The sequence below is a fragment of the Erpetoichthys calabaricus genome, chromosome 14 (genome assembly GCF_900747795.2).
Source record: "Erpetoichthys calabaricus chromosome 14, fErpCal1.3, whole genome shotgun sequence".
Lineage (NCBI taxonomy): Eukaryota > Metazoa > Chordata > Cladistia > Polypteriformes > Polypteridae > Erpetoichthys > Erpetoichthys calabaricus.
This window is the reverse complement of record NC_041407.2, coordinates 60,930,353-60,957,788: the sequence shown is the minus strand read 5'-3', so window position 1 is coordinate 60,957,788 and position 27,436 is coordinate 60,930,353. Positions and strand designations below refer to the sequence as shown.

General features: G+C 36.9%; 1 protein-coding gene across 1 annotated transcript in view; it reads left to right on the top strand.

Moving 5' to 3' along the window:
* Positions 1 to 147: 147 nt before the first annotated feature.
* maco1b (macoilin 1b) overlaps positions 148 to 27,436 on the top strand; it is a 99,646-nt gene continuing 72,357 nt past the window's right edge. The window contains exon 1 of the mRNA XM_028818711.2: positions 148 to 478. Coding sequence (XP_028674544.1) covers positions 399 to 478 — 80 coding nt within the window. The 5' untranslated portion in view covers positions 148 to 398. The remainder of the gene's footprint in view (positions 479 to 27,436) is intronic.

The window sequence follows — 27,436 nt, the reverse complement described above, 5'->3', positions numbered from 1 at the left end:
GGTCTTTTCAGCCGTGTGGCGGATTGTTAGAGAACAACCTAGTTCCGCACTGATTGGCTCTCTCTGGGCTGCCTGTCGAATTTTCAAAGATTCTCACTGGTCATGTTTCCCCATCAATCATTCTGTGTGACTAGTGACGTCTAGACGTAGCGAGACTGCGCTGAAAGGAAAGAGGGAGGGTCTACTAGAGAGTCGTTTTATTTATTTCTTTGTTACCAGTTAAATAATAATATTAATTGCAGTGGTTCTTTGCTTTCCATACAGATGTATTTCTTGCCAGCTGGGTAAAAATAAATACAGTTATCGTTCGCGACAAATACCTCCTCCCCAAAAACCACCAAACTGGAAAGGGTTACTGGTTGGGGGGGTTCTAGAGACCTGAAGCGAAGGGGAGGAAAATGAAGCGGCGCAATGCGGACTGCAGCAAACTCCGGCGGCCGTTAAAACGGAACCGAATCACCGAGGGCATCTATGGCAGGTATGTGGGCTCACTGGTGTGGGGGGCGGGTTGGGGTTTCCTGTTTCTTTAAATCGCCATCCCGGAGACGAGAACCCCTCCCTCCTCCCATCTGCTTGCGGGAGACGGGTGGCCCAGAGTCTCCTGGAGGCGCTGCACGCGCCCTTCTCCTTTATTTTGGTGATGTGCGATTGTTTGCATTGTTGCTATTTACGCCTTTCAAAGTAAACAAAGTTGAGTCCTAGTGGTGCAGGTGTTTGTTGTGATGTAGGCCGTGATGACCAGTCGATAGTCCTAGAAACAAGCGGCTGGAAGGGGGTAGGTGGGAATGCACCCACTGCCATTGCCCAAACTCTTTATACCCCTTCAGTTAAACAAAGAGACCCGCTGTAGCGGCTGCTATTGAAAGGTGTATTAGTGAATCTCCGCTTTAAGAGTCATTTCTAACACACATGGTGAGCACAGGAATGAAACCTGCTGCACGTTTCCTTCGTGACTCTAGAGCATCTCTTTGTCTCTTTGCAAGTAGTCGAGAAGGGTCTGTTTCTATTGTTCTTCTGGCGCTGTCAAAGCTATTTGAAGACATCGCTAAAGTGATCGCATCAGGGTCTCGGTAGTACTGAAGCCCAGGTAGCACAACAGAGGCTAGCTTTCAACATGCTTGACATCTGCGGTTATATTTCGTTAAAATGCTCACCATGTCTTTCAGTATTTCTTTCTTAGTTAAGATTACACGTAATGGAGATCTTTAAAGTTGATACCCTCATCATCCTTTTGCAGACGCACCACTTTATTGTATCATCACACATGCAGACAAGGCAGTATTGTAAGAATGAAGTCTTAACACAAATTTTGTGCTCTTTGCATTTTAAAGTAAAGTTTCTTTTACCAAGTATTTTGCACTTTTTACGTCATCAAATACTAATATTTTTTTCAAGCATCCTTTTGTTCTTGATCACAGTGAGCCATTCAGAAGTTAAGCAAACGTTTCTTTTCTCGATTTGGAGATGAAAGGATTGTTCACGATGAATCAATTTTTATCATTCAAATATGATTAGAACAAAGCAATTTGAAATTGCATCTTTTTAAGTTCAAGCTTTGGAAATTATTTCATTCTGAATGTACTCACCTTAAAGCTGTTACTTTAAAAAGTTGATTTTAAATGCTTCTACAGTGTCCTTCCAAAAACTGCAGCACTTGCATCAATATTTTACCTATTTTATTGGGATTTAATTTCTTAAAGATAAAGGGCTGTTCATAGTTATTGATTAGTGTTACATATTGAAAGAAATAGTGTTGAATTGTTTTCGTTAAGATCATTTGTATCCTCCTTCAATTTTCAGAAGGCCCATTGAAAGTAAATATGACATAACCAAATTTTCTGGCAGTATGAGACTAGTTTATGTTTTGGGGATTTTGTACGCCTTAGTCTCCAGCTTCCTTGCGACCCTGCTCAGGACAATGTAGCTTTGGAATATGTATGTATGTATGTATGTATGTATGTATGGATACACAAGTGATGATGCTAGAACCGTATCACTAGGCACCGTTTTTGTTATTTACTATAATTTGGAAAGTAATATTTTAATATCACAGTGATGATACAGTTGTGTTAATTGCATTCAGTAAGTGAGAGGAGGAATGAATGGATACCTCAATGATCAAGTGTAATTTAAATTTTTTGAGTTCATATACTGAATGCACTTGAAATTTGAAAAAAATACTGTGACTGGCAAAATACACTTAGAATTCTTTAAAGAGCAGTTGTAAGTAAAGCAGGTAAACTGAAAAAATGGTACAGAGAGCAAAAAATGTGTTCAGTGTTATATTTTAAAAGCTTTTTAGAAACATCCTTATAACAGATAAGCTCCTCTTCCTTTTACCTACTCTGTGTATTTTTGTCATTTGCATATGGCAAAGTCTGAAAAGAAGATATTTGGTTAATTCTGACAAATTATGTTTGCTTGTATATAGTTCTTTTGGGAGGCAATTAGACGACATTAACTTGACAGCTTAAACTCTACCAGGTCTTGTAATTATACTAGTTCAGTTTTAAATTTGAACATGCCCAAACTTTTTTCACTTTTTATATGCAGGAATTGCAAGCGGAGTGCAGTGATAATAATGTTTAACATGTACAGCATAATAGAATCACAGTGATTGAAGCAAGAATGTTAATTGTTTCATAATGACTGAAAATATTTTAGATAGATTTGTTTTCAGTTTTATTAGCATGACTAATAAACTCAGTCACCTCGTTCTGAAGCACAGTTTAAGTGTTTTCCTCTTATTTTAATTTTTACATTTTTCATCTGACGGTTGGCTTAAGCAGACATACTGTTGGAGTAAACTTTCATCAGCTATGGATCCCCATGTTGCATTTTATTGCTGGTTCAGGCTTTGGCTTTCTGTGACTGTGTTCAGGATAAATGGTCCAGGGAAGTGACAAATGAGTTTGTTTTGGCTACCTTAGTCTTGTATGGACTAATGTAACAAGCTATACCCCGTCAGTCGGTCTTTTGCTATCTAAAATAAATTGAAACTGCCAGTATACAGTAATGTGGGAAAACAACCAGGTGTAAAGTAACAAGGAAATGGTTGCTTTCAAGGTGCCAGGATCCAGTCTTGTGGAACACTGAAAATTTGTCTCTCTACCATTTAATAAGTTGATATATTTTCACTTGACATTTTAAAATACTTTAACAACATTTCAACCTCCATATTTTAGTAGTTTTATTATTGTATTTATGTATTCTTTGATAGAACAATAAATGTGTACATATTTGATTGTTACACCTCACATTGATTTGTTTTGAGAATCCCATTATAATTTAGTTGTCCACTATTACCATTTGTTTCCCTGGCTTCTAACATGCACTATTTATTGGATAACTTATAAAGTGAATTCCAATGACAATATTCTTTTCATTGTTTTCTAAATTGAGTACTTTGCCAGAAAGTGTTTTTCATCTTGGCATCAAATATTTTGTTTATTCTCTGACTTTTCTTCTCCTGTTATCTTATTAAAGCTGTTGCAGCATGTTGCCACTGTACTATATTTTGCATTACATATCAGTTCAAATGTATCACCTAAGATTAATTTTTCTTTTTAAAGTTTAAGTGTAAACACTTTGTGGTGTCCTAGAACATTAGTGAATGGCCACCAAAAAAACACTTTTAAAGTGGAAGCAACTGAGAATAAATTTCAATTCAGAAGATTTAGTTATAATTTGCTGTTAAAAAAAAAAAAACAAACAAAAATTTCTTGTTTAAAGTTAACTTGTTCAAGGTATAAATAGTGTTTAGTATTTTGAACTATTTTATTTTTGTGTGCAGATGATACTATATATGGTGCCTGTCTGACTTAAATGATGAGTAAATTGTATTTAAAGATCTTGGCAGTTTTTAGGGGCACATGCATGTATAATAGTTAGTGGAGTTAACTTTGTAGCTTCAGGCTGTCCCGACTTCCTGACATTTCCAACCAGGTCACTAGAGTTTTTACATTTTGTCTTTGGTTGCATGGGATTTCTCCAAGCACACAAATCTCTTGCAATTGTTGGCATGCCAGTTATTTTTTTGCAAATTTAAATTGGTACAGTATAAGTGTGCCATGTGATGGACCTGAATTTCATTTAGGATTTGGCACTACCTCTAGTCTAATGTTGCCACATCTTTTTTCCTTAAACCAGGTAATAGAAAAAATCAAATTCCAATATTGGATGAGTAGATGCTCTCTAGTTATTTTTAATTCATTGATTTTACAAACCCTTTTGTTCCAGTTCCAGATTACCCACAACTGACACAAGGATGGGGTGCTAGCCGCATGCAGGGCCAGTAAGGTCAGTTTAGAGCCAAAAGTCAATTCCACAGTCATGTCTTTGGGACAGTGGTAGTGCACAGAAAAATTCACACATCAATTGAAAGGACTTTTTATATTGCGTTTTTTGATATTACACTTTATATCAACAGGTTCTGAGTTCTGTTTTCATTCATTTTTATAAAAATAAAGCACAAAATAAGGTTCAATAAAAACACAGTGCGATATGTGCATATAAACAGATTGTGTTTAAACGTTATTTTAATTTTTTTTTGTGGCTTTTTAATAGTGCTATAAAAATTAGTTGTTTGTATTTCCACAGGGATCACATGGTTGTATAGTACTTGTGCTACTGTGTTATTGTTCTGGTAGGCTGGACAATAATCCTTGTCTGTTTCTAGCTGCATGAAGTTTTGCATGGTCTTCTTGTGGCCAGTAAGTCTCCACTACGTATTTGACTTTCTGCTTGCATTTCAAAGACTTGTAAGTTAGGTTCACTGATAACTCTAAAATTTGTCCTTGTGTAGCTGTGTGTGAATTTGCCCAACAATGTATTTACTGTTTTCTCCTCCTGTGTTAGTTTTTACCTTGTGTCTGGTGCTGATGGGGAATGCTCTGTCGTCACCTTGCAAAGCTGAATTGGAATGAACAGTTCAGAAAGTGAATGGCAGTTACAGCTGCCAGCAAGCAGTCAATGCTTATTTTGGACATGCTCTTTTGTTGTTTTTAGCCATACATCTTTATTAGCACATTATATCACTATATATATTCCTCTCTACTTGTTGACATAGTTCAGTTTGGTGATGTGTTGAATGTATTATGTGGCCTTAAATGCAATGGCGTTGAGCTACACATAGCAGATATCTACAGTAGTCACTGATCCCAGTGTGTCAGGTAGCAAGTACAGGGTATGTCTGTAACTCATCTGCTTTTTGGAATGATCTTCATATAAAGCTTAGTTCTGTCTGGAGAGGAGTGTAATGAGTCTTCTGTGTTTTGTTTCCATTTGTGAAATTTCCTGCCAGTTAACAAATTAGTTGTGTGTTGTTTTTTTTTCATGAGTTTAAGAGTTAGTAGCTTTTCACTGATTTACTGTTACCCTTACAAAAGCAGCTGATTAATAATACCATTACAGGACAGGCATCATTTGTTTTCCTATTATTCCTAACCACAGCTGAGTGCCAAGGCTTATGAAAGAAATTTAATGTGTCTGAATGACCTCCCCTAATGACAGTATACTGAGGGAATTTTTATATTTTTTTTCTTTTTTAAATTCTAGATATGTTAGTTTTGTAGATATCAGCGTTTTATGGATAAATATGTTGTCAATAAAATTTCTGCTTCAGTTATTTTTATCAGTATCTTTGCAGAGGGTTTTCAAAGAAACGAGTGTCTTTGTGGCACCTTGTGTTGCTATCAAGATTACAGTCTTATACTGTATTTATGGTTATTTCGTTTTATGTTCATCATCACCTATGTAGTCTGTATTTTCATGTCAGTTGTTTCACTCATTGAAGTATACATTGTAATTGCAGTGAACATTAGATGTTGCACATTATACTTAATTAAACATTGTTTAAATAATAACTTGCTTAATAGAGAAAAGCAGTATTTATAGGCTAGTGAACGTAATACATTTAAAAAGTTAGTGTTTACTACTGTGAATTAATGTTTCTGTCAAATATTGGAGACCTTCACGTGTTTCACTCTATTCATATAATCATTTTAGAGTTTTACATCTAAGAAAGGAAATAAGTGGAATTCCTTAGTGGTCAAGTGGGATAAGAGTCTAAATTAATTTTGCAGTAGCCAGAAGTATTTATTGCTAGTCTGAATTTTCTTTTCTTTAAATGGAAAATGCTGGTTTCTTTTTACAGACTCCAGATAATTTGTTCAGTTTTTCTTCCTCCCTTTATCATAATATGCCTTCATCCCTAAGATGATCTAGATTGATACAGTTTTCATCAAGCTGTTATGTTTTAAACTTGACAACTGATATTGGTGGCAAGTGTATCTTATCCTTGGTTTATCTGTATACAGTATTGGCTGATATATGATGTGTTAATCCTGGCAATATCTAACATGTTGATAAGCTCAAAAAGGATAACAAGAACACGAGTGAAAGGTCATGAAGCATCAAGATAAAGATGCTCACAGTAGATCAGGAAATGCTTAACTATGACTGCACTGTTCCAGCCTTTCAACCCTTATTACTACTTTTGCTGTTCCTTTCACCCTAACTAAGCAGGCAGGTTTTTAAATCATTTGAGTTTGGCTTCTGTTATAGACTTATAGACTGGTTTGGTTTAAAAGGACAATAATTGTATGCATGCTTTCCAGGATATTTAGAACATTTTTTAGCTGGTAACAAATGTCATTAAGTGAATTTAGTAATCATTTTTGTATGTCAATATTTGGTGCCATTGAATTTTGTATGCTTCATACCTCAGCCAATTCGAAATGCTATAGTTGTGCTGCAGACTTGTTTGATTAATTGTGCTATCAAAAGCATGTTTTCTAAAAATAGACTTTTAAAAATTGATATTTGGCAAAAGAAATCTCTCAAGACCAAGAAACATTTTAATACTGTGCCTTTTTTATAGATTGAAAGATGCAAAACATATCTACAGTGTGTTTGTATTTTGTGTAATTAATGTTTCTAGCTATACTGTAGTTTATTGTGAAGTGTAATGTTCAGTTTACTTTAATTTTATTTCTATTAAGTTTACTTCCATTTTCCAGCCCAGAATATTATACAGTAATTAAAAATTAGTAAGGAAAAAATTTGGCAGACACAAAACAATATTGTTATATGTAAACAGTGGAACATTATGCATTAGATACAAATATGTATGTATGTATGTATGTGTGTACAGCACAGTTTTCAGTGCAAACTTCAAATGTCCTATGTTAGCCAAGCTGTCATTCTCAGAAATGTCATTAAAACATTAAAGATATTTTTAACCTAGGCAATGATCAATTTAGGTGACTGAAAACAGGCAGAAACTAACAGTGCAACAGAGAATGAAAATCCAAGGCTGGGAAGTGTGTAGACTGACAGATTCTTTCAAGCTTCTTTGCACTACAAAGGTTAAAACCTGTAAATCTTCCCAAGTGACTCCCTCAAGGCAGCAGCTCTAGATGAGTCATAAGCCAAAGAGGTGTGTCTCTTGCCATTCTCAATCAAATATGATGGTAGGTAGTGCCAGACAATCAAAAAAGGTGCCTGGGGAGGGAGAGCAAAACAAGAATGGGCTTGACTTTTGTAAAACACCATTTAAGTTTTTCTTATCACTTGTTGATATGATAGTGGTATGGCTTTTTTCAAGCTCTCTTTTACCTGATGGTGATCACTTTAGTTCAGGAAAATGTCAGCCAAACATTTCATATAGGGAAGAGGAGGGTTGATGAGTTTATACATTTTTAAATACATAAATCATTTTTTTAGCTGAAATAAGCACTCCAATTGCAAGACTGTCTCACTTTAACTATGTAATTTTTAACTGGCAGTCTGCCTGGAAAAGCCAATAAATTACTGTAAGGCTTTTTTGATGAAAAATGTGATGGGCAATTTAGAGATGTTCTGGCAGACATTCAGGTAAAATGCGCACCCTATCATGTGAAATGCATGGTTAAACGCTAAGAAAAAAATGCACATTTATGTGAAATCAGCTTTTCCTGTTCAAATGGATTTTTTTCTTTCCCAAACTAGTGTGCTTGCAGTTTATTAGACTAGTAGATTTTCATGGTATGAAGGATTTAGTTATCTGGCGTTACATTCAAATGTATTAAACCATAAATACTTTAAAAGCAAGTATTGTTCTGTATTCTTATCTGACATGGTCTTTGATACGGAGCCAGCACAGAACTCTTTGGCAGTGTTGTGGGATTAAACCTATGCCTTTTTATATGTAATGGTGACGTGGTTATCAGAGAGAATGGGTACCTGTAGATTGCTTAACTTCAATCTCAGGTGGTTTCATTGCTTAACTTCACTCTCAGGTGGTTTCTGAACCTTCAGCTGAGCTTTGTGTGCTTATATAAAGGTGTTCTTAAGTAAATACATTTTATAATAAGTATAGTTAAGACATGGCAAGCATTTCTTGTGTTTTAGGACACCAGCCTTGCATTTAGGAATAATGGGTCTTTGCCTTTTCACTCTCCACTTTTGCAGGCTGCCTGTACAATTTGATCTTTTGCGTGATGAAGTGCTTAACGCTAGTAAATGATTTATGAGTACAGGCATGGAGTACGACAGACAAAGGGGAGGTTAGAATATGCCTAGTGAAAGGAAGTTGAAGATATCAGGGAACAGCACCATTGGAAATTGAACCACATAACCACAAAAAGTTTAACAGTCACTTAATAAGTCCTTAATAAGTTTTACCTCAGTTTTTTGTGCAAAATAGCTAGACACATGCCAAATTATATGGAACTAGTTTTTGTGTAATATTTTGCTTTTTGCAGGTGCAATTTGCAAATGAAGAAACAGCCATCTGAAAAGGCCAACAGTGTAAGCCCTATCTTCTGATAAAACTGAAGAATGTTAAGAGACCAAACATCTGGATATTATTGCTTGTGCTTAAAATAAAGAATACTTAGAGAAACACTAACTTTTAATTTTCAGTTTTCACAGTTGTTTTCTTATATTGGTAAATGTCAGTGGGTGGGAGTAACAACATGAATGAAAATTATCTGTAGATATACTGTCTTTTACATACATATTTAAAAATGTTTATAATATAATCCGTTATCCAAAGTAAGATTCTTTAAGTAGTTTTTCAAAAGTCTCCTTCCAAACCCTTCTAAGCCAGGGCATTCAATACTGTGTAAAATATATGCTAAAAAGGAGAATATAGTTAGTAGTTTAATTTGCCATTATTTAAAATCTTCAGTTGACACCATCTTAAACTGTGGATGTTTAATGCTATTACTACTATGTAGAACGTCTATCAGATCATAGGAGATATAGTTTTGAGCATCCAGAGAACTTGTTTTTAAAATACTGTAAGTATTAATGTGTTGTCAGTCAGTCAGTCATTCTCCAACCTGCTATATCCTAACACAGGGTCACAGGGGTCTGCTGGAGCCAGTCAAAGCCAGCACAGGGCACAAGGCAGGAACAAATCCCGGTCAAGCCGCCAGCCCATTCCAGGGCACGCACACACACACACACACACACACACACACACACACACACACACTAGGGACAATTTAGGATCGCCAGTGCACCTAACCTGCAAGTCTTAGGACTGTGGGAGGAAACCCACGCAGACATGGGGAGAACATGCAAACTCCACGCAGGGAGGACCCGGGAAGCAAACCCAAGTCTCCTTACTGCGAGGCATTAATGTGTTGTTTAAGTACTATTTACAAACTAACATGCCTATGAGATAAGTTTTGCATTTTAGTCATTATGCTGATTTATATCTTGTTAGCCTGATGCAAACAAATTAAGTTGCAATGTTTTTATCTAGAATATTTATCATGAAGCCACCATATAATTAGAAGTCATACCTTGAAACTGTCTTGTAATTGGTTTTTTGTTCTTTAAGACATAACTGAAAGTAAGGGCTGAAAAAAGCAATAATATCCACCTGCAGAGCCACAGCACCATATGTCACCGCAGTTGTAGACCCGCAATTACAAACCCGGAAGTCGCGTCACCTTTGTTTCAGGAGTGACTTCGTAAAATTACTTTTAGAAGGTTTCGCAGGTCTTGGCAAAGCCCGGAAAGTAACGTCGGGTCAAGGACCCATTTAGAAATTAAGAGATAAAAATGAGAAGGGAAAAACAGTACATCAAACCAAATAATATGCATCATTGTGAAGTTCAGAGGGTTTCTTCCATCACGTCATGTCATACATGAAACTAAACAATACGGATCGTTTCTGTGAAATGCACTATTAACATTTACGTTGTGTCCGTGTCTGTGGGAACCATTTAACATGTCGACAAAATTAAAATCATCAAGATCTGTGTTAATTGGAAATAGTTTTTCGTTTACATTCATAAAATGAAATATACAATATAATTACAATGTTTGCACCATGTTAGAGTTTAGTAAAACATTAATAATAAAAGTTATTACATTTTTTAAAATGTACAATGCATGTGTGCAATATTATTCTAAACTAATTTAGAATAAACATTTAAGCCAATCTAATATTTTTCTACATGTATATGAAGAAAACAGCAATACATATTCTACACTGAATTATGCTATATATTAATTGCCTTGTATAGAACTGCTCTAGTTTTTGTCACTTATTATTATAAACGATGGGCCATCAAAAGAAAAAAAAGAAAAATAATGATAAGAACACAATTTATTTATATAGCACCCTTCCTATGCCCAAAATTCAGAAAGAAGAACAGGACCCATATAACATTGGCTACAAATAATATCTTCACTAAATAAAGATTAATACAGGATATACAAAACATTCAAATAGAATAAAAGGCAATAATCCAGACTAAAATACAACATATAATACTACAAAAACATCTTGAACAAATAACATACATTGTGATAAAAATTCAAACCTTGAGTACCTGGATAGATAGAGGGGGTAAACTAAAAGAAGGGGCAGAATGTCAGGTCTGTTTAATGTCCTCCTAAACAAATGAGTTAAAAACAAATGAAGTGAGTCAGCTGATCTCATTACAGTGGAACCTCGGGTCACGAACATCTCGGACCATGTACAAATCGGGTTACAATGAAAAAGTTCACCAAACTTTTGCATCTGTTCACGACCACACACTCTTGTGATGGACAAGCCAGTTTCCCTTCCGGTTTGTACGCGCCGATGATTTCCGCATGTGTTCAGTGTCTCCCTGTGCATCCCCCCTGCAGCGAGAGAGAGAGAGGGCTGGCCAAGAAGGCAGTTAAAGAATGCACCGGGCTTGTTTTTAAAGAGACTGATTTGAGCATTGTTTTAACCTCTTATTTAATGAAGACTTTTTTTCTATTGGATTTTAACCTCTACTTCACTTCTGTTTAGAGCGATCGGTTCGTAGTGTGCATTGTTGCAATGTTACTTTTCGTGGTTGTTTATTAAATTACGGATTTTTCAAATGTTCATGTTTTTCCCTATGCTTAAAACTCATTAAAAAGTTTTTACAGCGAGTGGTTCATAAGGTTATAGCGTGAATTCTTGCAATGTTAGTTTTCTCTGTTCAAGGTTTTCTCAGTGTTATTCAATGTTTTTACATTTAGTTTACTATTACGCTGTGCATTATATGGTTTCATTTAAAGATTTTTAAGCACAAAAATAGTTAAAAAAACTAGGGGGCTTCGCCCCCTGCTCGCTTTGCTCGCCAACCCCCGTGTTTGGTTTTCCGGATACACACTTGAAAGATTTTTTTTTTTCTTTGAATTGTTGCTATTTCATTAGTTTCACATTTATTTCAGAACTTCTGTAAAAACAATATTTGTAATCTTGCGAATCCCAATATGCTGAATCTTTTTAATGAGGTCAGGATAGGTTTCTCTGTTTGGAATTTCAGCATAGACAAAGTAAAAAAGTAAGTAGACTTCTGCATTGGACTCCTGTCTGTAAAGTCATGCTATTTTCCTCTCACAGTTCCAAAAGTACCAAGGTGATACCCCAGCTTTTGTCTAGGTTTTTGTACAAGGGCTAGACAGAACGTTTTTGACTCCTGGGGTAAATTTAGGTTTTTAAATAAGCAGACAGATAAATATATATATACATTAACAAAGAAACCAATAAATGCATGTGCGGTAAACTCCGTTTTTGAAATTCTTAAGATTCTTTATTTGTCACATGCATAGTTATACAGGACAACACGCAGTGAAATGCATCCTGATCCGCTTATCAAAAACTGTGCAAAGCGAGAAGAATATCAGTTAGATTAACAAAAAGTCATAGATTGAAAGATAACAGTATAGTAGAACATAATAAATAAGTAAAATTATGTGAATAAAGTAGAATTAAGTGTTAAGGTGCAATAGTGTAGTAATTATTGTGTAAAACCAAAGTTAGACTGGTGCATAGTTAAATGAAGCAGTTTGTTTGTTTGTTTGCGTTACTGCGATGTTTACTTTCTTTTTGTTTTTTATATTTTCTAATTTTCCTACTTTCATATCCTTTAACTTTCTCCTCATGTGTATAGCGGCAAGGTTTTTTATTTTTTATTTATTTATTTTTTTTGAGCCTTTCTAATTTCCCTGGTTTCATAGTCTCTAACCTGCTCTGCATGTGTTTAGCGCCAACGTTTGTAAACGTCTTTATGAAGTTCTACTTTGTCTTTTACTCACTGTCATTTAATTCTGAGCCAGATTGGACGTGCTTTTTTTTCAATTCCACTTGTTCCGGGCTGATAATTACTTTCCTTATTTTCTGGATTTGCACGCGATTATTCTTTTTTGCTCATTTTTCTGGCCAACGCATTTGAGTCTCTTTTCTCCGTGCTGCTTTCTTCTTTGCTTATATGTCGACATTTAATTTATAACGTACTATCCTTATACGCTTTATATGCTCTGAGAGCCGTGGATCTGTGTGTGCTCAAATCCTTCACAAGACTGAATGTTTTGCTGCCTATTGTCCAATTTGATAGATTGTAAGTAGGGCGTGTCTTTGGTCTCGCGGGTCTTTAAAATGTCTCCCGAGAAGATCACGTATCGTAGACTTGCTTTTTGCTTTCCAGGACAGGATTTCTTTTTATAATTACTAGGGGGCTTCGCTCGCCAACTCCCGTGTTTGGTTTTCCGGATACAGTGATCCCTCGCCATATCGCGCTTCACTCCATCGCAGATTTTATATGTAAGCATATTTAAATATATATCGCAGATTTTTTGCTGGTTCGCGGATTTCTGCGGACAATGGGTCTTTTAATTTCTGGTACATGCTTCCTCAGTTGGTTTGCCCAGTTGATTTCATATAAGGGACGCTATTGGCAGATGGCTGAGAAGCTACCCAGCTTACTTTTCTTTCTCTCTTGCGCTGACTTTCTCTGATCCTGACGTAGGGGGATTGAGCAGGGGGGCTGTTCGCACACCTAGACGATACGGACGCTCGTCTAAAAATGCTGAAAGATTATCTTCACGTTGCTATTTTTTGTGCAGCTGCTTCCTGAAACGACATGCTGCACGGTGCTTCGCATACTTAAAAGCTCGAAGGGCACGTATTGATTTTTGATTGAAAAACAAACTCTGTCTCTCTCTATATCTCTCTCTCTCTCTCTCTCTCCCTCTCCCTGCTCCTGACGGAGGGGGTGTGAGCTGCCGCCTTCAACAGCTTTGTGCCGCGGTGCTTCGCATACTTAAAAGCCAAACAGCCCTATTGATTTGTTTGCTTTTCTCTATCTATGTGACATTCTGTGCTCCTGATGCGCACTCCTTTGAAAAGGAAGATATGTTTGCATTCTTTTAATTGTGAGATGGAACTGTCATCTCTGTCTTGTCATGGAGCACAGTTTAAACTTTTGAAAAAGAGACAAATGTTTGTTTGCAGTGTTTGAATAACGTTCCTGTCTCTCTACAACCTCCTGTGTTTCTGTGCAAATCTGTGACCCAAGCATGACAATATAAAAATAACCATATAAACATATGGTTTCTACTTAGCGGATTTTCTTATTTCGCGGGTGGCTCTGGAACGCAACCCCCGCGATGGAGGAGGGATTACTGTACACACTTTTTTAAGATTTTTTTTTCGTTGAATTGTTGCTATTTCATTAGTTTCACTTTTATTTCAGAACTTCTGTAAAAACAATATTTGTAATCTTGCCAGTCCCAATATGCTGAATCTTTTTAATGATGTCAGGACAGGTTTCTCTGTTTGGAATTTCAGCACAGACAAAACGATCTATATCATCAGCAGTTAATAATTTTTTTTTACAAAGTAAAAAAGTAAGTAGAGTTCTGCATTGGACTCCTGTCTGTAAAGTCATGCTATTTTCCTCACAGTTCCAAAAGTACATGGGGTTACCAAGGTGATACCCCAGCTTTTGTCTAGGTTTTTGTACAAGGGCTAGACAGAACGTTTTTGACTCCTGGGGTATATTTAGCTTTTTAAATAAGCAGACAGATAAATATATATACATTAACAAAATAACCAATAAATGCATGTGCGGTAAACTCCGTTTTTGAAATTCTCAAGATTCTTTATTTGTCACATGCATAGTTATACAGGACAACATGCAGTGAAATGCATCCTGATCCACTTATCAAAAACTGTGCAAAGTTAGAAGAGTATCAGTTAGATTAACAAAAAGTCATAGATTGAAAGATAACAGTATAGTAGAACATAATACATAAGTACAATTATGTGAATAAAGCAGAATTAAGTGTTAAGGTGCAATAGTGTAGTAATTATTGTGCAAAACCAAAGTTAGACTGGTGCATAGTTAAATGAGGCAGTTTGTTTGTTTGCGCTACTGAGATCTTTACTTTCTTTTTTTATATTTTCTAATTTTCCGCCTTTCATATCCTTTAACTTTCTCCACATGTTTTTGAGCCTTTCTAATTTCACTGGTTTCATAGTCTCTAACCTGCTCTGCATGTGTTTAGCGCCAACGTTTGTAAACGTCATTATGAAGTTCTACTTTGTCATTTTACACATTGTCTTTTAATTCTGAGCCCTACAGTACAATACATAGAACAGAATAAATCCTCAATACAATATAAAAATAAAAATTCTAGAAGTACGGAGTAGAATTTCACATTAGATGATATCACATAATATGATTTGGATTTAAGTCCTGGAGACCTCATTCATCAAGCTGCTTCCCCCATTTTGCCATTCCACATCTGAAATAGCGCTAATCCGATGAAAGGACCCCTCATTCCCACACCCCCATTCATCAGGGATGACTTTACCATAGGCAGGCAATCTACAATTTAAAGAGATTGTTATTTTCTTGTGAATTGTTACATATGCATTATTTTCACTTTTACTTTAAAAACTTTTGTAAAAACAATACTTGTCCTTTATTTTAGGCCACGTGCCTGGTTACATCTCTTTCTTCCCAGATGTATAATACTGCTCGTGTTGTGAAGGGTGTTGCGGCTGAACGTACGCTAAGGATATGCCTTTGGATCATTTGCTGTCTTTTTGCTGCTTGCTAGCTGCCTCTTCTGCCTGTCGCATGTTGTTGTTTTAAGAGCTCAGAGCACATGATGCTTGCCTGCCAAAAGCAATCCAACAACTGCTAGCTTAGAGGTCTGTTGACTTGTTTTAAGTGATGGCTCACTGCCTGGTCTCGCGTGACCTTGTTAAAGCAATACCTGTCTTTTATTACTGGCCCCGGCGTGTTTGAATTCTTTCTTGCAGGATGTATAATGCTGCTCGCGTTCGGAAGGGGTTGGGGGGTTATAGCTGCTGTCGTGCTGCCCTTCGATCTCTTTAAAGCCTGTACAGCCGCTGTCCTTTTTGCTACGGCCCTGGGACAATCTCTTGGCACCAAGTCTCATGTTTACGGTCCCCGTGAGACGCACCGTGGCAAGTCTCCTTGGTCTCGCGGGTCTTTTAAATGTCTTTCAAGATTATCGCGTATCGTAGCCTTGCATTTGCTTTCCATTCCAGGATTTCCTTTTATATATAGAGAGATGGATATATTTACATACAGTTCGTACAGTCTGGAACGGATTAATTGTATTTACATACAATCCTGTGGGGGAAATTACTTCGGGTTACGACCAGAGTTTTGGAACAAATTACGGTCGTGAACCAAGGTTCCGCTGAATTTGGGAGGTCATTCCAAAGTCTGGATGCTATACAGCTGAAGGCCCTGCTGTCGCCCACAGAGTGCAGGTTAGTGTGGGGCACAACAAGATGGCCAGAATCAGAGGACCTTAGTGGGCAGGTTAATAACGGAATTTGATATTCAATCCTGTAAGGCACAGGGAGCAGTGAAGGTGCAGCAGGATGGCTGTGGTGTCACTTTGATTCCTGCTTTTCTTATTTCACCCATGTAAGTCATATTAAGAAACTTCCACCTGTGTCACATTTCTTATGTTTGCTCATTCCTCTCCTTTTCTAATGCTGAGGATCTTGTACGTGCTTTTATCACATCTCGCATTGATTATTTTAAGTCACTACTGGCAGGTGCCACTTCTAAGCTGATTCAAAACTCAACTGCAAGAGTCCTGACACGAACCAACAACAGCAAGCACATCACAGCCATCCTGCTGCACCTTCACTGCTCCCTGTGTCTTACAGGATTGAATATCAAATTTTGTTATTGACCTGCCCACTAAGGTCCTCTCATTGTGTGCCCCTCACTAACCTGCACTCTGTGGGTGACAGCAGGGCCTTCAGCTGTACTGCGCCCAGACTTTGGAATGACCCCCCAAATTTAATGAGATCAGCTGACTCCATTCATTTGTTTTTAACTCATTCATTTAGGAAGACATTAAACAGACCTGACATTCTGCCCCTTCTTTCAGTTTACCCCCTCTATCTGTCCAGGTACTCACGGTTTGAATTTTTATCACAATTTGTTATTTGTTCAAGAGTTTTTTGTAGTATTATATGTTGTATTTTAGTCTGGATTATTGTCTTTTATTCTATTTGAATACTTTGTATATCCTGTATTAATCTTTATTTAGTGAAGATATTATTCGTAGCCAATGTTATATAGGTCCTGTTATTCTTTCTGAATTTTGGGCATAGGAAGGGTGCTATATAAATAAATTGTGCTCTTATTAGTATTTTTTTTTTCTTTTGATGACCCATCGTTTATAATAATAAGTGACAAAAATTAGAGTAGTTCTATATAAGGTAATTAATATACAGTAATCCCTCCTCCATCGCGGGGGTTGCGTTCCAGAGCCACCCGCGAAATAGGAAAATCCGCGAAGTAGAAACCATATGTTTATATGGTTATTTTTAGAATGTCATGCTTGGGTCACAGATTTGCGCAGAAACACAGGAGGTTGTAGAGAGACAAGAACGTTATTCAAACACTGCAAACAAACATTTGTCTCTTTTTCAAAAGTTTAAACTGTGCTCCATGACAAGACAGAGATGACAGTTCTGTCTCACAATTAAAAGAATGCAAACATATCTTCCTTTTCAAAGGAGTGCAAAGCAAGCAGTCAAAAAAAAAATCAATACGGCTTTTTGGCTTTTAAGTATGCGAAGCACCGCCGGTACAAAGCTGTTGAAGGCGGCAGCTCACACCCCCTCTGTCAGGAGCAGGAAGAGAGAGAGAGAGAGAGAGAGAGAGAGAGAGAGATAGCGAGAGACAGATAAAAAAATCAATACGTGCCCTTTGAGCTTTTAAGTATGCGAAGCTCCGTGCAGCCTGTCCTTCAGGAAGCAGCTGCACACAGCCCCCCTGCTCACACCCCCCCTACGTCAGCGCAAGAGAGAGAGAGAGAGAGAGAGAGAAAGTAAGCTGGATAGCTTCTCAGCCATCTGCCAATAGCGTCCCTTGTATGAAATCAACTGGGCAAACCAACTGAGGAAGCATGTACCAGAAATTAAAAGACCTATTGTCCGCAGAAACCCGCGAAGCAGCGAAAAATCCGCGATATATATTTAAATATGCTTACATATAAAATCCGCGATGGAGTGAAGCCGCGAAAGGCGAAGCGCGATATAGCGAGGGATCACTGTATAGCATAATTCAGTGTAGAATATGTATTGTCGTTTTCTTCACATTCATGTTTAAAAATATTAGATTGGCTTAAATGTTTATTCTAAAATTGTTCTAAGCCAATATTTCACACATGCATTTTACATTTTAAAAAATGTAGTAACTTTTATTCTTGTTTTACTAAACTCTAACGCGGTGCAAACATTGTAATTGTATATTTCATTTTATGAATGTAAACAAAAATTATTTTCAATTAACACAGATCTTGATGATTTTAATTTTGTCGACATGTTAAATGGTTCCCACAGACCCGAACACAATGTAATGTTAATAGTGTATTTCACAGAAACGATCCGTATTGTTTAGTTTTATGTATGACACGACGTGATGGAAGAAACCCTCTGAACTTCATAATGATGCATATTATTTGGTTTGATGTATTGTTTCTCCCTTCTCATTTTTATCGCTTAATTTCTGAACGGGTCCTTGACCAGATGTTACTTTCCGTACTTTGCCGAAACCTTCCAAAAGTAATTTTTACGAAGTCAGTCCTGAAACGAAGGTGACGCCACTTCCGGGTCTGTAACTGCGGTGACGTATGGTGCTATGGCTCTGCAATTGGATGCTACTCGAAAAAAGTTCTGAGTTAGCACAAGGAACCATAATACAATATTTTGGCAAAGACAAAAGTACAGTGTTAAAATTTAATAGTCGCTCTATAATTCTTTGTATAAAATGTAATTATATAATATGTATCTGTGAATTTGTATGGACTGTGCGTGTGTGTGTATACAGGTCAAATCCTGTTAATAGTGAATGCCGAAGTAATGGAATTTTCAGAATAACGAATACTTTTGGCTGGCCCAAACAAACATTCATATAACTTCATGTTTAACGGATTTCGTTTCAACAAAATGTCAATTTCAGTAGAACAAACTTTTTTTTTTTTTTTTTGGGGACCAAAAATAGCCATCAAAGATAATAAAGTGATGCAAAAAAGACTTAATGCCGTGCCTACACTTTAGCCGAGTCTCAGGAACCCTACAAAATGCTGGGTTTTTATACAGATATTGTCAAGCTTGGGTCACAGAATTGCATGAGAGACAGGAAGGTGAGTCCAGGTTTCCAAGGAAAATCCAGGTACTTTATTACTGTATAGAGAAGGTAGGTACAGTCTCAAGACTTCATTCAAAATAAGGAGCTGTTACTGCAGTAGTCAAGTACACGAGGTAGGAGCCGCAACATGGGGCAATCATCCTGTTTTAGCTCCCATCTTCAGATTAGAAGAACACCAGCAGCTCAGAATCAGAGCTGTGGTATATCAGGAGATTGCAAGAAGAGCAGGCCAAAGCCTGGTTTTAAATGTTCTGAACATTGTGCAAAAGCATGTTACGCAGTAAGCCTGATCCTGAAGAGGAAAACTGATTGCATTGCCCTTGGTTTATTGTTTATCAAACACCGCAGAGCAGCTTTGTAGCTGTCCTTGTGCTGCTGCCGTTAGAGATGGCTAATGGCTGGTGACCCCCCTGTCACAATAGTATATGTGTCTTCCCCATATTTGTTACAACAAAATTTCCATTGTAACAAAAAATCTTTGTACTCCAATGAATTTTGTTACAAATGGATTCCACCTGTATGTTAGTATATACAGTTAGGTCCATAAATATTTGGACACAGACAACTTTTTTTCTAATTTTGGTTCTGTACATTACCACAATGAATTTTAAATGAAACAACTCAGAGGCAGTTGAAGTGCAGACTTTCAGTTTTAATTCAGTGGGGTGAACAAAACGATTGCATAAAAATGTGAGGCAACTAAAGCATTTTTTTAACACAATCCATTCATTTCAGGGGCTCAAAAGTAATTGGACAAATTAAATAACTGGAAATAAAATGTTCATTTCTAATACTTGGTTGATAACCCTTTGCTGGCAATGACATCCTGAAGTCTTGAACTCATGGACATCACCAGATGCTGGGTTTCCTCCTTTTTAATGCTCTGCCATGCCTTTTCTGCAGTGGCTTTCAGTTGCTGTTTGTTTGTGGGCCTATCTGTCTGAAGTTTAGTCTTCAACAAGTGAAATGCATGCTCAATTGGGTTAAGATTATGTGACTGACTTGGCCATTCAAGAATTTTCCACTTCTTTGCTTTAATAAACTCCTGGGTTGCTTTGGCTGTATGTTTTGGGTCATTGTCCATCTGTATCATGAAACGCCACCCAATCAATTTGACTGCATTTAGCTGGATTTGAGCAGACAGTATGTCTCTGAACACCTCAGAATTCATTCGGCTGCTTCTGTCCTGTGTCACATCATCAATAAACACTAGTGTCCCAGTGCCACTGGCAGCCATGCACGCCCAAGCCATCACACTGCCTCCACCGTGTTTTACAGATGATGTGGTATGCTTTGGATAATTAGCTGTTCTGCATGCCTTCTGCATACTTTTTTCTTGCCATCATTCTGGTAGAGGTTAATCTTGGTTTCATCTGTCCAAAAAATGTTTTTCCAAAACTGTGCTGGCTTTTTTATAGCAAAGTCCAATCTAGCCTTTCTATTCTTGAGGCTTATGAGTGGCTTGCACCTTGTAGTGCACCCTCTGTATTTACTTTCATGCAGTCTTCTCTTTATGGATTAGACTTGGACTTGGATATCGATACGCCTACCCCCTGGAGAGTGTTGTTCACTTGGTTGGCTGTTGTGAAGGGGTTTCTCTTCACCATGGAAATGATTCTGCGATCATCCACCACTGTTGTCTTCCATGGACGTCCAGGTCTTTTTGCGTTGCTGAGTTCACAAGTGCTTGCTTTCTTTCTCAGGATGTACCAAACTGTAGATTTTGCCACTCGTAATATTGTAGCAATTTCTTGGATGGGTTTTTTCTGTTTTCGCAGCTTAAGGATGGCTTCTTTCACCTGCATGGAGAGCTCCTTTGACCGCATGTTGTCTGTTCACAGCAAAATCTTCCACATGCAAGCACAACACCTCAAATCAACTCCAGGCCTTTTATCTGCTTAATTGATAATGACATAACGACGGACTTACCCACACCTTCCCATGAAATAGCCTTTGAGTCAATTGTCCAATTACTTTTGAGCCCCTGAAATGAAGGGATTGTGTTAAAAAAAAAAATGCTTTAGTTACCTAACATTTTTATGCATCATTTTGTTCACCCCACTGAATTAAAGCTGAAAGTCTGCACTTCAACTGCATCGGAGTTGTTTCATTTAAAATTCATTGTGGTAATGTACAAAACCAAAATTAGGAAAAAGTTGTCTCTGTCCAAATATTTATGGACCTGTGTGTGTGTGTGTGTGTGTGTGTGTGTGTGTATATATATATATATATATATATATATATATATATAATATGTAAAAAGATTAGCGAAATCGTACAATGTTTTCATGCAATGCTCATTTTTCTTCAAAAAGTCATGTAGTATACATCATTTTTTCATCTTTATTAGTAGAATACAACAATGATACTCTCCTGTTTAATACAACCAATTTAACACATATACAGTGCATCCAGAAAGTTTTCACAGTGCATCTTTTTTTCCACATTATGTTACAGCCTTATTCCAAAATGGATTAAATTCATTTTTTTCCTCAGAATTCTACACACAATACCCCATAATAACAACGTGAAAAAAGGTTTACTTGAGGTTTTTGCAAATTTATTAAAAATAAAAAAACTGAGAAATCACATGTACATAAGTATTCACAGCCTTTGCTCAATACTTTGTCGATGCACCTTTGGCAGCAATTACAGCCTCAAGTCTTTTTGAATATGATGCCACAGGCTTGGCACACTTATCCTTGGCCAGTTTAGCCCATTCCTCTTTGCAGTACCTCTCAAGCTCCATCAGGTTGGATGGGAAGCGTCGGTGCACAGCCATTTTAAGATCTCTCCTGAGATGTTCAATCGGATTCAAGTCTGGGCTCTGGCTGGGCCACTCAAGGACATTCACAGAGTTGTCCTTAAGCCACTCCTTTGATATCTTGGCTGTGTGCTTAGGGTTGTTGTCCTGCTGAAAGATGAACCGTCGCCTCAGTCTGAGGTCAGGAGCGCTCTGGAGCAGGTGTTCATCCAGGATGTCTCTGTACATTGCTGCATTCATCTTTCCCTTTATCCTGACTAGTCTCCCAGACCCTGCCGCTGAAAAACATCCCCACCGCATGATGCTGCCACCACCATGCTTCACTGTAGGGATGGTATTGGCCTGATGATGAGCGGTGCCTGATTTCCTCCAAACGTGACGCCTGGCATTCACACCAAAGAGTTCAATCTTTGTCTCATCAGACCAGAGAATTTTCCTTCTCGTGGTCTGAGAGTCCTTCAGGTGCCTTTTAGCAAACTCCAGGCAGGCTGCCATGTGCCTTTTACTAAGGAGTGGCTTCCATGTGGCCACTGTACCATACAGGCCCGATTGGTGGATTCCTGCAGAGATGGTTGTCCTTCTGGAAGGTTCTCCTCTGTCCACAGAGGACCTCTGGAGATCTGACATAGTGACCATCGGGTTCTTGGTCACCTCCCTGACTAAGGCCCTTCTGCCCCGATCGCTCAGTTTAGATGGCAGGCCAGCTCTAGGAAGAATCCTGGTGGTTTCGAACTTCTTCCACTTATGGATGATGGAGGCCACTATGCTCATTGGGACCTTCAAAGCAGCAGAAATTTTTCTGTCACCTTCCCCAGATTTGTGCCTCGAGACAATCCTGTCTCGGAGGTTTACAGACAATTCCTTTGACTTCATGCTTGGTTTGTGCTCTTGACATGAACTGTCAACTGTGGGACCTTATATAGACAGGTGTGTGCTTTTCCAAGTCATGTCCAATCGACTGAATTTACCACAGGTGGACTCCAATTAAGCTGCAGAAACATCTCAAGGATCATCAAGGGAAACAGGATGCACCTGAGCTCAATTTTGAGCTTCATGGCAAAGGCTGTGAATACTTATGTTCATGTGCTTTCTCAATTTTTTTATTTTTAATAAATTTGCAAAAATCTCAAGTAAACTTTTTTCACGTTGTCATTATGGGGTGTTGTGTGTAGAATTCTGAGGAAAAAAAATGAATTTAACAAACAAACTTTCTTCTACATCCGCTCTGGTAAGAGCACTAGTAATTCAGTAGTGTGTTAGCAGTCCACAAATAAAGCCTATGCAATAGCACACGCTTACAAATTGTAAAACTGGATAAACATTCAATTGCTGACCAAATCATAACTGGTGATTATGCAAGTTGTATTTTTTTCACATGTTGAATTAGATGCTGGCAGTACTTCAGCAGGTAGATTACCATTCATCTTGTATAAATGACAATTTCCAATAGTTTTAGCATTTGCTATAACTATAAATAAATCCCAGAATTTTGACCATGTTGGAATATACCCGTGGACTGATAGCGAACTGAGATATTGAGGGTTTGAGCCACAATAGGCAGCTAGGGACACACATCCCCTATTTTGTGTGTGTGTGTCTGTTTGTGTGTATGTGTCTGTTGTTAGTTGAAAAAATATGTCCAAACTAATTAAAAACATAAAGTTGATTGTGGAAGTGATCTGCAAAATACATGGAAAATACGTAAGTGTTGCAGTAAAACGTCAAAACATGAAAAATTAGTGCATGGTTAAAAAAAAAAAAAAAAAAAAAGTTTGTCCTGCAAAGTGTGAGTGTCTGTATATTGGGAGGCAGCTTCTTTTATGTAATCCCCGGAAGTACTTATGGTGTCCCAAAGCTGTGGTGATGCTGGAGTCTGACCTAGTAGGTCTTGGCCATCCCTTCTGCACCCCATGGCGACACCCACGTGTATAAATATACTAGCAAAATACCCGTGCTTCGCAGCGGAGAAGTAGTGTGTTAAAGAGGTTATGTAAACATATATATACATAAACATATATACTTATATACATATCTACATATACACATATCTACATATATATATATATATATATATATATATATATATATATATATATATATATATATATAGACATCCACATATATATATACATATATCAACATATATATATACACATACATATACACACATACATACATACACACATATATATATATATATATATATATATACACATACAGACACATATATATATATATATATATACATATAGCAAAATACCCGCGCTTTGCAGCGGAGAAGTAGTGTGTTAAAGAGGTTATGTAACCATATATATACATAAACATATATATACATATCTACATATACACATATCTACATATACATATATATACATATACACATCCACATATACATATATATATATATATATATACATATACAAATTTACATATCTACATATATTTACATATCTACATATATATATATATATATAATAGCAAAATACCCGCGCTTCGCAGCGGCGAAGTACTGCTTTAAAATTTTAAATAATAAACTGAGGGAAATTATACCAATAATTATTTGTTAAGGATCTCTTTGTATACCATGTTGTCAGTTCGCCCCTCCGGTTGTAATATGACCAAGTTGTGCGCTGAGCTTACTCTTGAGCATGGAACGTATACTTGGCCATGTGAAAAGCAAATCAAGAACAGCAAGACCGATAACCGATAATCGATAACCACATGGTGCAAGTTGTCGGTGGCCTTGATAGGATGTCCACTTGTGGTGCAGGTCATGTCTTCGGTTTGGAGTGACCCGTTTCCCATAGCCCATGCAGAGTCGGGCGTGTTAGTAGTGCAAACATTTGGAAAGGGGAGCGTGCGAGAAGAGATTTTAGAAAGACCTTTCGATTGAGAAAGTGGATATCAGGCCAATTGGAGAGTAGGGTCCACCTGAAAGCGTGGGGAGTTGTAGATAGATAGTGTCTGAAACGGACGGCGGGAGTAACTGGGACTCTCTTAAGGTAGCCAGATTCCTTCGTCGGGCTAAGTGCTGGTCAGGTAACTGAAACAGACCGCGGGGAGAGTAACCGTGAGTCTCTTAAGGTGGCCAGATTCAAGTTTTTGTTTTTTTTTTTTTTTCGGATGACCCTCTGTCTTTTTCACTATTAAGCCCCACCTGCTCAGTCCCACCCACCCACCCTTTCAAAATCCTCACAGCCCAGGGCCAGAGTCAAAGAGACTTCTGGTCATGTAACTGAAACAGACTTCTGGTCAGGACACTGAAACAGACGGCGGGAGTAACTGTGACTCTCTTAAGGTAGCCAGATTCCTTCCTCGGGCCAAGTTTTTTTTTTTTCCGGATGACCCTCTGTCTTTTTCACTATTAAGCCCCACCTGCTCAGTCCCACCCACCCACCCTTTCAAAATCCTAACAGCCCCGAGCCAGAGTCAAAGAGACTTCTGGTCATGTAACCGAAACGGACTTCTGGTCATGTAACTGAAACAGACTTCTGGTCAGGTAACTTGGTTTTTTTTTAGGGGGGGGGGGGGGACCGGACGCGCACCAAGTCCCAAACTGCCTTCTGGTCATGTAAGAGGAGGAGGAGAAGGGGAAGAAAAGAAAAGAAAAAAAAAAAAAAAAAGAAAAGAAGGGGAAGAAAAGAAAAGACGGAGCTCAGCTTGGAGCGAAATGAAGTGAATGAAATGAGGTGAATGGGAGGGGAGATGATCACGTGACTCCAACACCCGCCTTAACTCTCCATCCCTCCACAAACACACAAACACAGTCTCTCAGATCCCAACTCTCATTTATATATATAGATAAATAGCAAAATACCCGCGCTTCGCAGCGGAGAAGTAGTGTGTTAAAGAGGTTATGAAAAAGAAAAGGAAACATTTTAAAAATAACGTAACATGATTGTCAATGTAATTGTGTTGTCATTGTTATGAGTGTTGCTGTCTTTTATATATATATATATAATATACACACACACACATATAAACATATATATACATATACATATATACATATATATACATATCTACATATATATATACATATACACATCCACATATCAACATATATATATACACATACATACACACACACACACACACACACACATACATATATATATATATATATATATATATATATATATATATATATATACACATACAGATATATATATATAGATATATATATATATATAGCAAAATACCTGCGCTTCGCAGCGGAGAAGTAGTGTGTTAAAGAGGTTATGAAAAAAAAAAAAGGAAACATTTTAAAAAATAACGTAACATGATTGTCAATGTAATTGTGTTGTCATTGTTATGAGTGTTGCTGTCTTTTATATATATATATATATAATACACACACACACACACACACACATAAAGATATATATACATATACATATATACATATCTACATATACACATATCTACATATACATACGTATATACACATCCACATAAACATATATACATATACAAATTTACATATCTACATATATATATATATATATATATAGACATACATATATACATACATACATACACACACACATATATATACTGTATATATACATATCTACTTATTGGCTCCTGTATTTAGGATATGGCAGGTTGGATAATGGACGGATGGACATTTGTATGCATAGCCCCATTTGCCCGTTTTCGTTTTTTTTCTTTCTTCAGTAATATTTCAGTAAACCCGGAGCTTGTCAGTTCAAATCGTGGTACTGACACCACTGTGTGACCCTGAGGAAGTCACTTCACCTGCCTGTGCTGCAAAAAACAAAAGTAATGTAACAAATTGTACCTCAGATGTTGTAAGTTGGTGGAATAAAGGCATAAGTAAAATAGATAAATATGTATTATACACATAGGAACTATTCATTTATTTTCAGTTAAGTCATCTGCAGCAAACTTTTATAAATGAGGGTTTCTGATTTTTAGATAGTGCAAACTGTTTCTTCTTCATTGACGTTTTCTCTTGGAGAGCTTTTTTCATTTCATTGAAAATGAAAGCAGCAGCTGCCAAAATATGTAGCTTTCTTATTAATTTTTCAACATTGTGTAAAATAAATGTATAAAGTAACATAAAAGGTTTAAATACTGGTTATCCTTTTACAGTAAAATATTACAAAAGAGATACAAAAAAAGTAAAATGGATATGTTCTTTTTCTTTAAGGAGATTAAATATTACTGAAGAAAGAAAAAAAAAAATTAAACAGCCAAATGGGGCTATGCATATGAACTTAAAAGGTTTAAATAAAACAGAAATATATATTTTATTTTTACTTGCTTAACTTGTGGAGGGTGTATCCTGTAGCAAAGCCCTAAACTTTTTTCGTGAAAGCCCGTTTCAGTCAATAAGTCTTATGTGTGTGTTTATGTATGTGTGTATATATATGTAGATATGTATATATATGTATATGTATATAAATGTTTATGTGTGTGTGTATATTATATATATAATATATATATATATATATATATATAAAAGACAGCAACACTTATAACAATGACAACACAATTACATTGACAATCATGTTACGTTATTTTTAAAATGTTTCCTTTTTTTTCATAACCTCTTTAACACACTACTCTGCTGCGAAGCGCGGGTATTTTGCTAGTATATATATATATATATATATATATATATATATATATATATATATATATATATATATATACATACATATACACACATACATGCAGTTTCAATAAC